This window comes from Osmerus mordax, chromosome 28 (genome assembly GCF_038355195.1).
Source record: "Osmerus mordax isolate fOsmMor3 chromosome 28, fOsmMor3.pri, whole genome shotgun sequence".
Taxonomy (NCBI): domain Eukaryota; kingdom Metazoa; phylum Chordata; class Actinopteri; order Osmeriformes; family Osmeridae; genus Osmerus; species Osmerus mordax.
Genome location: NC_090077.1, coordinates 6,387,670 through 6,402,482, shown reverse-complemented (window position 1 = coordinate 6,402,482; position 14,813 = coordinate 6,387,670). Strand labels below are relative to the sequence as shown.

The 14,813-nt window shown below is 47.9% G+C and overlaps 2 protein-coding genes across 2 annotated transcripts; both read right to left on the bottom strand.

Moving 5' to 3' along the window:
- Positions 1 to 41: 41 nt before the first annotated feature.
- foxd5 (forkhead box D5) lies at positions 42 to 1,100 on the bottom strand. The gene has a single exon (XM_067231527.1). The coding sequence runs from the start codon at positions 1,098 to 1,100 to the stop codon at positions 42 to 44; it is 1,059 nt and encodes a 352-aa protein (XP_067087628.1).
- Positions 1,101 to 2,628: 1,528 nt separating this feature from the next.
- Positions 2,629 to 14,119, bottom strand: cbwd (COBW domain containing). The gene is made up of 16 exons (XM_067231254.1): positions 14,030 to 14,119; positions 13,550 to 13,654; positions 13,067 to 13,153; positions 12,855 to 12,951; positions 12,424 to 12,515; positions 10,566 to 10,625; positions 10,200 to 10,237; positions 8,917 to 8,963; positions 7,719 to 7,805; positions 7,496 to 7,540; positions 6,748 to 6,804; positions 6,040 to 6,091; positions 4,173 to 4,241; positions 3,863 to 3,928; positions 3,594 to 3,720; positions 2,629 to 3,376 (listed from the first exon to the last, which is right to left on the bottom strand). Exons 2-16 carry the CDS (start codon positions 13,650 to 13,652, stop codon positions 3,306 to 3,308), a joined length of 1,098 nt encoding a protein of 365 aa, XP_067087355.1. The 5' UTR covers positions 13,653 to 13,654; positions 14,030 to 14,119; the 3' UTR covers positions 2,629 to 3,305.
- Between the last annotated feature and the right edge of the window lie 694 nt (positions 14,120 to 14,813).

Below are 14,813 nucleotides of genomic sequence, written 5' to 3'. Positions count from 1 at the left end.
CTTTCTGATAGGGACAAGCGGCTTTGCTTGTCGCAAAGTCTTTAACAACTTGGGTAAGGTAATTGGACGTTGTCCGAAAAGGAGGGGGCAGCACTGAACATTGTGCTGAACGGAGTCCGTAATGGAGCCGGTAGAATGCTCGGAACCAAACAGGCGGCGGGGCCCGTAAAAAGGTGGTTATAGTCAACGGAACAGCGAGGGTTCTGGTTCTGTGAGACAGAGGCGGACGTCTTGCTCATGATGCTGTCGATGCTGAATGAACACTTTGCTTGTGTGTCGCGCTCAGGCTTCTGTCCTGAAGATAAAGATGCGCCAAGCTGCACTCTGAACTCTTTGGGGCAGCTGGCCTTCTCGTTGCCGTTGAGATTCGGGTATGGTTGGTACGAGGAAGGAGCCATCACGAGACCTTCCTGCAATGGCATGTACCGAATAGGTGCGGACGCTACACTCACTCGGCCCTGGACTCCGTAAGGCCTTGTGTATGGCCGGTAGCAGCTGAAGTTTGGATAAAACATGATCCCGTCTTTCACATATTCCGGCTGGTTCCTCTTGAACCTCTTCCTGCGCCGGAGAAAGCTGCCATTGTCAAACATGTCTTCAGAGGCAGGGTCAAGAGACCAGTAGTTGCCTTTGCCTGGATTGCCAGGTTCCCGTGGAATCTTGATGAAACAGTCATTAAGTGACAGGTTGTGTCTGATGGAGTTCTGCCAGGCTGGGAACTTCTCCCTGTAGTAAGGGAACTTGTTGCTGATAAAGTCGCAGATGCCACTAAGCGTCAGTTTCTTCATTGGGCTCTGTAGGATAGCCATGGTGATGAGGGCGATGTAAGAGTACGGAGGCTTCGCCGAGCCGTTCTGAGACCTCTCGGAGGAAGGCGCGTCTGTGCAGAAACCGCTCTCGCTTTCTCCCGACGAGTCGAACTCTGAGCAGTCCAGTTCCACACTGGATTCGGCTGACGAGACAGTTTCCGTGGCGCTCTTTCCTCTGTAAAGTCGAAGTTGGTCATGGAGGTGCTCGTCCTCTCCTACTATGTCAATCTCATCCTGCTCCAGGGGCATGCAAGCCCGATGGGACGCTTCAAACTCATTGGAAAGGGTCATAGCTGAGCGCATAAAGTTAAAAAACGCTTAAAGTCTCACTAACAACACAGCAACATTCACCTTTCAAGACGCGTAAAAGAGCGGGAAGTCAACATACATGCGTAAAAGCGCACACAATTAACTGTCAACTATTATATTCGCCCGAATTCTGTAAGCTCCTCTTGTCCCGTGGTCGTTACCGGTGTGTATGCAGTGATCGTGGGAGTTTGGGGTGTTTATGACGGGTTGGTTGTCCCCCCCAGGCCAAACCCATTCATCCTCCGAACCTATCAGAGGAGATCCTCGCCGCAGGTAGTCAGGCAAGACAAGCACACGGGTCGGAAAAGCTATTGCTATAGGGATCCTCAATGCTAATAGCCTAGACTAAGGCAGACATTGGAAATATCAAAAGCAAGATAGGAAAGGTTGCCCCATGGGCCTAGAAAAAGACATGTTTAGTCCTATAACCCATGCCAGCAGTGTTTATTAACTCTACGGGCCACTCATCATATAAACACATCTTCAACTACACAGGATGTTGCTGATCATCGATGGCCTAGTAAAATATTTAGCCTAAATAATAAAAGACAGAAGCCATAGCCTATACAGTATTTAGGCATCATTGAGACTAATTGGCAGCATTGCATGAATGATAATCCAACTCAATCGGTAAATGCTATAATGCGCTTCAGTAGCCCATAAAGTTAATTCTTTGAGAGGATACAAGATTACTTTGAACGTTGTTACATTTCCTGTGTCACTGGCCCTATTCAAATCATCGAGAGCCTCCGCCCGATTAAGAATCCAGGAGCACAGTAAGGCGGCTGGAGGCGGGATGCTCTAGGCAAGTTTAACGCCACGCCGAACCCCTGATAACAAGCTCAGTGTTTGCACCTCAGCCCCCCGCGGTTTCGTTTAGTTTGCCACCTCTGGATGCCCGTAGGTGGTATGACCATGAAAATGGCCATGGGACGGCGCCCCGTGGCCGTGTAAGAAAGGGGGCTATACAGCCGCCTTAACGAGGCGATCAGCATCAGAATCGGGTAGGAAACGGCACAGCTGCACTGTACGCTTAGGGCTACGAGGCCTGGCCGGGTTTATGACCACGGAGAATGGGCACAGACATCCTCAAAGCAAACCGGTTCAGCGCACGGATATGTGTTAAAACAGTCCGAGGATTAACCATCTCAATTGCAAATGACAACGTTGGGATGTCCCCACCCATTTCCTCACCTGTGTGTGTGTAGGCTGTGTGTGTCTGATACATGAAGGATGACTTCCTAATAATCAGACGCCAATTACTAATATCAGAATCTAACCTCGCTACCAATGGTTAACAAATCGTTTTAATTCGACTAGTGTATCCGAAAAGAAATAATTTGTGAACATTTCCGAACATTAGTTTTATCCTGCGGAATTTATAGCCTTTTTCAACGATTTAGTAAAATACAATTCCAGTTTCAGGTCTTTAAAATGTATTGTCTCAACAACAATTTTTTTTTAGGCCTACCTTTTATTATCTGTTGTGAATATGAAGAATACGAGGGAGTATTTGACGATATCGTTGATTTATTCAAATAATTTAACAATGGGGAAAAAACAAAGTAAGCCATGTCAAAATAACAATAATTTTGCTCGGCTAAGGATACTGCCATGTCAAACAGCTAAAATCCAACTCTCTAATGTTTAATATTCATGATAAAAGCCACCACTTCATTTTTACATCCAAAACTGCTTTACTTTGAAGCATTAGGCCCTACTAGTCTAGTTGCACAAAATTGCTAAATATTATGTTAGTGACTGAGTTGATTAAGGCAACTTCAATTGTTAACTATTTACACAGAACATGACATTAAGGACACAATATAATTACAAATTTAAACGTCTATTCAATGGTTTCTTTATGCGTGAGTGTGTGTGTGTGTGTGTGTGTGTGTGTGGGGGGGGGGGCTGCTTTATGAGATCGTCTGAAATGATTTATTTAGTCCCCTGAGAAACAGTTTTTAAATCAGTTATCGGCCCGGTAACATATAAGACTGTATCTGGAACATGAAGTCCAACAAGTGCTTGTGTGGAGGTTTTGGCAAGCAGCAGTACCAGTGCTTCACAGATCCTCAGACAAGGTGATTTGAAAGGAGAGCAGACTAGCGCACAATTTCAAGTGGAACTGTCCATGGAAAGTTCCGTTCCAGTCCGGTCCTGGTGCAGACTGGAGTCCAGGTTGAGTTACTTTCCCCCTCCCTGCAACACTGTACATATGAAGTGTTCCTTGAGGATCTCTCGGTCCAAGTTTCTCCCTGTGGAGAGACAGGGGTTGGGACAGCAAGACTTCATCTAGTGCTATGAGCAGGAGGGTTTTAAATGTAAACACTGGGTCTGAATTCTGTCACATCAAGCAAAATTGACAGCAATCCTCCTAATGAAGTTGATACCACAGTTTCAATTACCAGTCACAACGGAACATTTTTCGCAACGCATATATAACCTGCACCTTAGTAGAAGTGGAGGCCTCACCTATGAAGACCAGGCGGTTCACCCTGGGCTCGTCCTCCCACTGCTGGGGGGTCTCTTCCAGCTCGTACAGCTCGTGGACTCCCTGGAGCATCACCTGGTGAGCTTTACCTGCTACTGACACAATACCCTTCACACGCATTTCATTCATTAGGACAGCTCAACAAAACACGCGCGCACACACACACGTCAGTTAAACAACACCAATACCCTAAAGCCCGCTATAAAACAAGCCGGTGTTATAAGGAATTTTCTCGCTAAGCGTGTTGTACCTTTAGCCGTATGACGTTCATGGCTTGTCCTGACTGGTTCTTCAGGGTCTTCTCCCACAAGACGTCCTGACAGGGAAGGGAGAGCCGGTTAAGTCCTATGTTGTCCATCAATATCTAACACGTTCCAGGACAACTGTACTTTTTCCCACTCCAACTTAATTCAGCTTGTCGCCTAGCTACTTACTGGAGGGTGGTTACTAATTTAGGGGTTTAAATGAAAATCTACAGGATGGCATGATGACCAGGAAAAGGTTTGGACAGCCCTGGTCCAACAGTTATCAGAACCACGAGTTCCCCGAGGGGTTCTAACCTGGATGAAGACATTCAGGACGTCCTCAGAAAGACTCCCGGGAACTTCAAATGTAACCGTCAGAATACTCTGGGGGGGGGGGGGGGGGGAAACATTAGATTAGGAGCACACACCTGGGAAACCATGACATGCATTGAACAAGTGAAGACCAAAGAACACCACAGGACATGCAACACGTAACGTATCGTGAATTTGTTTGATAGACAAAAGGTGCATCGTCTGTTGTATGTGACTGCAATATCTTTTTTTTTCTCCAGGTTTATTCCGTGTGTTTGAAGCACCCATTTAAAGACAATATTGAGTGAGAGGCATCTACTTGTAATTTACAACCATAAATATATTTCTTTTTAGCTTGTAGCCAGAAAGGATGTGCCTTAAAATGTCACTGCCTTAAAATACAAACGGAAACTGTTTTGAATTGTGTAAGCCATGCATATTCTCACACTTGCCTCCTTGCGCCACATAGTGGTGCTGTTAATGACTTTGACGACGAACGTGTCAAAAACATTCTAAACCGAGGGTCATCTTAACCCTAAATCTCTTTATCTCTCTGCTCCCTGCCTGCCCTGCCCTTCCTCCTCCTCCTCTCCACTGCATACTTCCTTACAACATTTAAAGGGCACTTTGCAGATATTTAGTCTATTGTGTGAAAGTGTTAAGGTTACACACTTCCTTTTTTATTTTGGTATAACAACAGAAATACAGCACCCTGATTTGCATGAAAAGAACAGCTGGGGTGGGGAGACCCAATGGAGGGAGGAGGAGGGGGGGGGATTCAGTAGGGGAGGAGGGGGGGTAGTTGAGTCTCATGCGGGAAAGGGGACTTGGTGAAAACAAATGACAATACAGATTACCCCCCCCCCCTCCCCCACACACACACACACCACTACACACACACACCCCAACCTCCAACCCATTCTGTGATAAATGTACCTAAGAGTATACACAGACTATGACCCCTATGAGACATTTAAAGACTGAAATACAGGAGATATGGCCCCACATGCTGCGATACGTCTGACGCATCCTAGCCTGCTTGTTTAACTGTAGACAGGCTGAGGCTGTCTTGTGGGTGAGCAGAGCCACCAACAAAGAACTTCAAAAGCTTCCCGATTGATTACAAAGCTAAATAGCGTAAGCAGGGTGGAGACTTTCCACGAGAGGGTCAAATCCCCCTGAGGGTGTTTAGGGGCAAGACACAGCCCCCTGGAAATGCTACTGTCTGCTAGCCAGCCAGAAAACATAAGGAACCAGAATACACTCCTCTACGATCTCACTCATACCCTGGGGCTACACAACTTGAATTTGTCACCGCATTGAAAGAGAAGAAATTCAAAGGGGATAAAAAATAAATAGAAAAAAAGATTTAAGAAGAGAAATCTTACAAATTGTATTTTTGTTGACTAGTGTTCCAGGTTACGTCTAAGTCTAAGTATAAGTATAAGGAGTATCTGTCTTAATTGCAAACCAAGGGAAATAGAAGGGTATGATTCCTGCTAAGAAATGCTCAACAAAACACCTTTTGGTTTTTGCTCGGCCTGCCCCAGTCCCCGCGAACGGATCTGCTTGCCTCTCCCTTAACCGAGACCCCCTCCTGCCACCTCGTCTCTGTTGACGACCCACCTACCCGCCACCCGCACCGTTCTCCACCGTGAACCCTACTGTGACGTGTGGTGTGTACATTAGGTCACTTATCGAAAGCTCGTTTCCGTGCGGTTTGGTTTGCGTCGAGTGGCGGCAGTGCTGCGCGCCCCTCCCTTCCCCCCCCATCAGAGTTCCGAGTCCCCCGCGAACAGGTTTCAAAGTCGAGCGGCTTCGGACGCCGTACGCGGCGGCGGAGGTGGGATGGTGGGCGGGAGATAGGTACCTTGTCCAGGTGAGGTCTGGTCGTCTGCACGAGCTGCAGCTTCTCGGCCAGACTGTAGGAACGAGATCAGAGTCGCCACGGTTACACAGGTCAGGATCGACATCTGATTCCCATTGCCATACACCTCTGAACTATCCCCCCCCCCCCCCCTCTCCTAATTTCCCTCTCTACCCTTCCCCTCCTCCACTCCTCCCCCCTCCTCCACTCCTCCCCCCTCCTCCACTCCTCCCTTCCCTGACCTCACAAGGAGGACAAACATGATAAGCAGCTTCAGCCCTGCGGCCACACAGGCAGAGCAACAGGGGGGGGGGCTCCATCAAACAGCCAGCGCATGCACCGGGGGCTGGGGTTAGTCAGAGGAAAGGACCCCCCCCCCCACCACCAGGGGGCCATTTGATACAACACACATACACAGGTCCTAATCCTTCGCAGCTGTGGCCCCCCAGACCGCGAGCCTGTCCTGGTGTAACACTGGCGAGCCCATTCATGGGACGAGTTTGACAAGAGTTCTGCAGCGGTGACAATGAGACAAGGACCCCCCCCCCCACCCCCCCACCCCCCACCCCAACCTCCAGGTCTCATACAGGCCTCTCTATAGACCCTGCTGGGGAGGTACATGGTAAACAAAGTCAACGATCTTAGTCCTATGAACCGCACTGTAGCCCTGGACACACACACACACACACACACACACACACACACACATACTTAGCCCCATCCTTGGTGTCGAAGGAATGCAGGTCTAGAACTTGGGAGAGGTCCACCCTGGGGAGCACAAACAAACACCGGATGACTTTGTACGTTTCCAAATGCTCATCTCGATGCGTGACACGTGACACGGCTGAGTGAAGACAGTTAGGCGCATAAACGTGGGACACAAACAAACAACAACAACCCTGCGAGTACAATAGTCCCCATTCCTACGAGTATCAACCCACGGTCGAGCCTCGGAGGTCCTTTCCAGAGGAGCCGGAAGACACGGAGGGTGAGCTGAGGAGAGGCCGGGCGCACGTTTTCCTGATTAACCCCTCGCTGCACAGAGCCTTTCATCTGAAGAGCTGACACGCCCAGCCTTTGATACGCACACTGACCACTGCTATCGTTACACCCCAAACTGTGCAATAACATCACAATGTATGCACTACCACGCACACACAAGCACACACACACACACACAGGGGTTTGCTAGTGGGTGGGGTGTTGCAGCAGGGTCAGAGTTCAAAGTGCAGGGGTTTGCGGGTAACTGAACACCATGGGATGAAGTGTTTGTGTTTGCGTTGGTGAGGTGGGAGGGCTCATCTGGAGCGCCACGATGTGTTTGATCCTTGTTATGAGATCCGAACAGAAAGTGTATATAGGGAGGATAGTTATTTGTTAGCCACAGTGACGCATGGGAACTTCCCGATATAAAAACGCCGCTGGGGAAAAGGTGGATCACGTAAAAACACCCAAATACCTTGACTTTTGAGTCTCCAGGATCTTAACAAGGCCATTGATAGACCTATAGGGAAGACGATATACACAAATACAGAGGATCAATAATCAGGCAAACTCTTTAATGATGTGATCAAATTCAGCACTTGGCAATTTCTCCATCCACAACGTTAAAAAAAAGAAATCATGGAGCTGTGTGATTGAGCTTTAAGGTAATAGTGTGTGAGTGGTTGTGTGGTCTTCACCTGACGCTCTCTCTGAGCTTCTCCAACTCCTCCTTGGTGACCAGGTCAGTCTTGTTGATGATGGTCAGGTCAGCCAGCGCAATCTGCCTGTTGTTCAAACCCAACATAACCACACCATTCTTAAAAAACGATCATATGTGCATAAGGAGGCACTCCTAGGCAGGGTTTTTCCAGTATTTAAAAGGCTAAGGCGGCCCGCCTAGGGCTTTTCTCACACTGCCTAAGCAGAAATACCTGCTAGAAACTTCTAGCAGAAATAGCGCCCTCCAAAAAACCTGTATTGCTGTCATTCGGGCATCCGAATAACTAAATGTAATGTAAATAGGGAGTCAGGTGGCTGAGCGGTGAGGGAATCGGGCTAGTAATCCGAAGGTTGCCAGTTCGATTCCCTATCATGCCAACTGATGTTGTGTCCTTGGGCAAGGCACTTCACTCTACTTGCCTCGGGGGAATGTCCCTGTACTTACTGTAAGGCGCTCTGGATAAGAGCGTCTGCTAAATGACTAAATGTAATGTAAATCCCAACAGCCCGCGCCGCTGTATCCGTGGAAGACGAATAAACCTAGGTACGCTAATTTTCGGAGACAAAACCACCTGCCTGAACTCTAGTCTGGAGAGATGGAGAAAACAGATGCGTCAATCAAAGGCATTCAGTAAGCTGTTAACCGCCACAAGGAGTGGTGTTACACAACCCACAATTTTCCACACTAATGTGAAATAGTGTGGCAATTGGGGGCCTTAGAATTGCAGGGTCACTGCAAGGTTTGCTTGATTTTATGTGAAGTCGTCTTCTATACAACTTCCCACCCTAAGTAAACCAGTAGCCTACAGAGTTTTCTGACCTGTTCCCCATGCTGCTGCCTCCCTCCCCCCCCCCCCCCTCTCCCCTGGGCTGGGCTGGGTGAGTATCAGGTGTCACTCTCAAATGGACCAACAGTTGGACGGGAAACAAACACAAACGCCGTGAACAAACAGTCCGGCAGCAGAGCAGAGGGCCTGGGAGGTCCAGACGGCAGTCGTCTACACTTTGCCTGTCTGTAAACATGGATCAACGGCACCATAGAGGAAAGAAAAGAAACAGACTAAGAGTGTCATGACAAACAAATAACATGACAAACGAAGACCATTTGAAAGAGAGAAAGAGAGAGAGAGGGAGGAAGGAGAGAGAAAGAGAGAGAAATTGTGAAAGGAGGCTTACCTGGCTGCTTCGTTGATTAGTCCCTCTGGCTTCTCCTCTGTCAGATGCTGCAGAGAGAGACACAGAGAGAGAGAGAGAGAGAGAGAGAGAGAGAGAGAGAGATAAAGAAGGACACAGAGAGAGGGAGGGAGAGACCAAGATGAGAGAGAGAGCGGGGGATGTTTAGAGAGAGAAACAGAGAAGTCTCGAGATTGCTAATCACTGGCGACGTGCTAATAGTGCTTCTACTTTGCAAGATCCCCAAGTGTGGGAGAAGGTTGTCATGGGTTTGTTTGGAGAGGGATTTTCCTCCCTACAAACACCCCCCAAAAAAACGGAAACACCCCTAAACCCTCACACGCCAAGCTCACCGCCCTGTCACGAGAAAGTGACATCTCCGAAATGAGGAGGAACGTTCGTGGCGAGCAGGCTATCAGCCCGTCGTCTCACGGCGCCTGTCCGCCCGCTCCACGCCTCAAGCGACGATCCCATCTCTCATTCTATTTGCGGGCGCCGCATCCTGTCTCTTGAGGTACGTACATAACAGAGGAGCCCCCCCCCCCCCCCCAGGCTCCATCCCACTGTCACATCCGGACTGAGTGATGGAAGTCCAAAACCAAACAGAATTGATTGTCTGTTTTCGTGCCCTGAGCCTACACCCCCCCCCCCCCCCCAGCTGGCCTGGGACTTGGGCCGGAGGAGTGTTTAGAAGGGTCGGTGTGTGTTTGGGGTGGTGGGGGGAGGAGTGTAAGGGTCATAAAAGCAAGCTCTGCTCTGATATTAATGACTCCAATTCAATCTCAATCAGCTACTCTCGCCCGGCTCTCTCTCTCTTTCAATCTCAAACTCTCTCGTTTGGCTTTTTATCTTTGTCCCCCCCCATCCCCCCCGTCCTGCTGTCAGCGTTCCCAGAGGAGGGGGAGGTAGCACCCGGGCCATGAACGAGTCGCCTTGCCAAGCATGACACCTTCCCATTACAACCTATTATCCAGGTGTCACTAGCCCTGTTCCTCTTAAAGACTTTTGTACTGGGGAGGGTGTGAGGTGCTTCCCTCCCTCCCTCCCTCCCTCCCTCCCTCCCTCCCTCCCTCCCTCCCTCCCTCCCTCCCTCCCTCCCTCCCTCCCTCCCTCCCTCCCTCCCTCCCTCCCTCCCACGTGTGTGTGTGCGTGTGTGTTAGGAGGGGCTCCTGAAACCCAACAACCTGTGTAGCAACACAATCCAATTTCACAGGCGAAAGGGCCTTGCCTTGTTAGCGCTAGTTAGTACCCTGGAAACAAAAGAGCTTGGCAAAATGAACACTTGCCTGCATTCCATACTTGGCGTCGATGACAGTGACAATACCTGGGAACAAACAAGGAACAGGGTTAGGGTCTTGTCAAAGACCTGTGTCCACACAGTTCTATAAACTAATCTTTGCCCCTGTAGCCTTTTGGGTGTTCCGCTTGTTGCGTTGGCTCAGCTCACTGTCTCGGACGTTATTTCGGGTCTCTCCTCTGTAGAGATAGCGACAAACTGCCGAGCACTCCTTTACCCCAGATGGATTTTAGCATAGAAAACAAGGGTTTCTATATGTGCACGAGGAAGACGAGACCTGTTGGTTTGTAAGCGGTCCGCGAGACGCCAGATCAAAGACACGACAACGACAGTTGAACAAACGTTCGTATCTCACCGTCTAAATAGATGTCACTTCCCAGCTCGGCGTCCACCCAGAACATGGAGGCCACAGCACCTTTCAGAGTGCGAGAGAGGACAGAGAAAGAGACGTTGAAACACCCTTCCCCAATACCGTTTAGTGACCGATTCAGACTTGAATTAGAAAACACTTTGTTTTCCTACGGAGGTAGACGTTTGTCTTTTGCCTCGGTAAAAAAAAAATAAGACCACATCGATAACCGAACACAGACATAACAATCATCAGGTGGATGAAAACACACAGAGCCAATTGGAAAATAAACCAAACTCCAATAATATCAGACGTCTAGAGGTTTATCCACCATTAAAGTGTGCTCGCGTCACACACACAAACATATTTCATTCCTCTTATGTTGCTAGAACTCTGTGGACCAGGGCAAACTAATCGGAGGTGCTCGCAATCCCCCCCCCTTCCCCCCCCCCCCTCCATAGGTACAGTTGGTTTGTTGCAATTTCTCAGAGAGGGCAGTTATTCCAGCACCCTATGTCACCGTACCTGGCCTGGCTTGTTCACATAATGCACTTTTGTCAAACCGTCAGGCGAGAATAAGAAAGCATAGTAAATATTTGATAGGAGAGTAATGAAAACACCATTTCTGAGTGGCATCCTGCACATAACCAATCCAGCCCCCTCCCCGAATGGAGGGGAGGGGCAGGCTCCCTGGAGACCTCGCTGAGTGACAGGTCTGTCTGGTCCAATGACAGAGCTGTCCCAGTCAATAACCGACCTGTCTCGGCCAATGACACGGCCAAATGGTAGGGAGAGTTCCGGTCTGAGCACGCTCTGTTGGTACCATCTGTGTAGACCAGTGGTCTGTGGCTGGCTGCGTCCCGGGCTCTTGACACCTGTCACTTATCTACACACTCCAGTCACCACAGGTCTCGGCCTGTAATGGCCCCTTATTGATTTCCTATTTCTCTCTGGCCTGATAGCTTCCATGTTGGCATGGAAATAGGCTATTCAGATTCACCCCTCCTGCTATCGCATGCCGGAGAAAACCATCTAAGAAGGGGCTAAACTTCCACTGGGCTCATCAAAAAGTATAAGCTACAGATAAGTGCAAAGCTAACTTTCTGTTTGGACTACTTGGGACATGGGCTACTTTAGAATGTCAAAATCCAAGGCCTAAAACAATTAAGCTGTCTTCAGATTACAGTTCAAATGAAGCTGAGGCCAGAATTGGGGTTTCTGGACTTTCACCTCCAAATCTGCAGCCATTCAGCCCCAACACGCTGAGGATCTCTCCTCTAATAAGGCCTACCATGAACCCTAACTCTGCAAGATTCATATTTAGAGGAAAATTATGTCAATTTGATGACGCTGAATGGACCGACAGACACAATTATATATCATGTGAGCCTGCGGAATTTGATGTGTTGTTGCCGTAAGCTCCTATGAGATTGTAGCCAATCACAAAAGAAGGGCAAACGCGGATTAGAGTTGACATGACAGTTAAGGGCTCTCTAAACGCATCATTAACTGTAAACAAAACAGCGCAGATGTTGCAGTCCTCACGCAGTTCTACTTTCTGAGTGGTCAACCACAGGGAAATGGAGGGCATGTCGGCAGTAATGGAAGGAGACAGCGCCTGTCTGCTCCCTCAGGAGAGCAGATAGGGCTGCTTAATCAGGTGTTTCTTAGCGTAAGGTACTGCATTGTAATGTGAGTGGCAAACTATGGTGGTTTAAAGTTAACTTTGATTCTACTGCAAGGTTTTCTGACAATGCCCCATGCACAACCGTCCATCTCCTGGGAGTGGGATGGAAACCATTCAGAACATGTGTGAGCGTGTTGATAAAACGTGCCGATTTTTGATTCAAAACAAGTCTTTTACCTGGATCGGCTAGTCCGGTAGTTTCTAGAAGGATGTAGTCAAATTTCCCTTTTTTCTCCATGAGGTTTTCTATAGCTTTCAGGCCGTTGTCCCTGCAATACAATGAAAAAAGATATTGAGGTTGCCAAGCATAGATACATAACAACTAGCTAATGCTGTAGGATTGCAGTAGAAAATACAATAGCTAAATGTTAAATATTATGACTTGTCTTATTTCTGGGTGGTTGTAAATGCTCAAACGTGAAATTGTAACTACGTGACCAAGTAGGACTATCAGGTGAGTGACTATCCAGGTGGAACGAAAGAAAAAGCCAATAGTATTGCAGGAAAGCATTGTAATTGTGCCCCCTTTCTTTGAACCATTGAGAAAACGGGTATGGTGAGCGGACCACGTGAGACTACTGAGATGCACCCATCTCCTCTACACATACTTGACAGAGCAGCACAGGCAGCCATTCCTGAGCTCCAGCCACTCCTCATACAGCTCTCCTGCCTGACTTACAGCCAGAGACTTCTCCAGGGCGCTCCCTAGAGGTCAGACCAGAGACTGCAATCAGGGAAACTCACAAACAGTTCTTTTTATGTACCTTTGCTGCTCTCTGCTGAACACATTTGGGTAGGGAACTATTTGTTGTTTGGGTACCTTCTCCAAACTCGTTGAGGATGACAGCGATCCTCTTGTTGTGTTGCTCAGTCAGGATGTAATTCAACAATGTTGTTTTCCCTGCTCCTGTGTACATCAGTAACATTGAATGTTCATCAATAATGGTAACAACAATAATCACCGTAGAGCAACAACAAGTAGCTAGTAATTGCTCAGTACCTTTCTCCACTATGGCGAGTATGCTATGCAGTGACACAGTAATTGACCATCACGGAGAATACGTATTGCAGTGGTTTTCAATCCTGGTCCTCATGCCCCCCTGCCCTGCATGTTTTTGATGTTTCCCTATTCCAACACACCTGATTCAAATAAATGGGTCGTTACCAGGCTTCTGCCGAGCTAGATAATGACCCATTCGTTTGAATCAGATGTGATGGAGCAAGGAAACATCTAAAACATGGGGTCCTTTTAGACGAGGGTTGAGAACCACTGATGTATAGTCTGTGAAATGGACACACATACCGAGGTAGCCTGTGATTATGGTGACCGGTATCTGCTCGCCAAGTGAGCTGGGTTTGTGTTCGATGGGGACTAGCTCCGGACAGTCATCCTCCTCATCCATCATCACTGTGTACACACAGATCGAAGAGACAGCTAAGCATCTAAAGCTAGCTACATCGTCTGACTGCGGTAGCTAGTTAGCAGGAAGTATTGTGGCCAAACATGTTGCGTGCGTAAGATGGGACAATCATTTACTGCTAATACATTCAAATAGCAAACGTTAGTATCTAACACTGTATCTCTGTGTCAGTTGAGTGAAGTACTTAGCTGTGATGCTAGCGAGCAGTGACAGATATAGTATTGAATGTATCTAGCTAGCTAGCTAAACTAGCTAGTACTAACTCTTCTGATTGTGATATCGTAAGGAATAATTTGTCACATCTACGCCTTTAAGACAGCTATCAGTCTAAATATCCGTGAATACAGTCAAACATAATATACCTGGTTTTAACACTACAGGATGTCAAAGTCAAAACAGCTTGATATGCTACTTAAACTAATTTGTATTAAGATTAGTGTGCTTTAAAGCTGTGCAACTTGGTCGGAAGTTCCGCCTCAACATTGGACATTACTTTAGTTCCGCATTCCATGAACAACTATTCAGTTTGGGCAAAGAACTATTTGGTTTGGGCCGACAAAAGAGATGAGAAAGAAAATGTTCTGTTGTCAATCGTAAAACATATATCTTTATATATATATTATATGTAACTGCGTTGGCAAAGGATTGTGCCTCTTATTACAATGCTGCTAAAGTAAAGTCTGGTTGCTGCCTATAGCCTAAAAAAACGGCAGAGGGCGACCGTAGCTAGAATACCCTTTTCCTGTAGCTGGTCTTACCTATGTAAAGGCCCCGAGGATATTTGTCCTACCCTGCAATTTAAATGGCAGTGTTAGCAAGATCCAGAATCACATCTTTCATGAATGTATGACTGTTTCATATTCGAATCAGATGTTTTGAGTATGGCCATTACCCTTCACATTCTCTTTCTCTCCCTCTCCCCCCCCCCCCCCCCACCGCCCCCCCCCCCTCTCTCTCTCTCTCTCTCTCTCTCTCTCTCTCTCTCGCACACACACACACACACACACACACACACACACACACACGCACACACTGTCCAAGTAGGCTACTGAATAGGAGAGAGAGTCTGAGAAAGTCAGAGGGAGAGAGCTAGAGAGAGAGAGGGAAGAACGCGCGCATCCAGACTGCTTATTAAGCAACCCAATA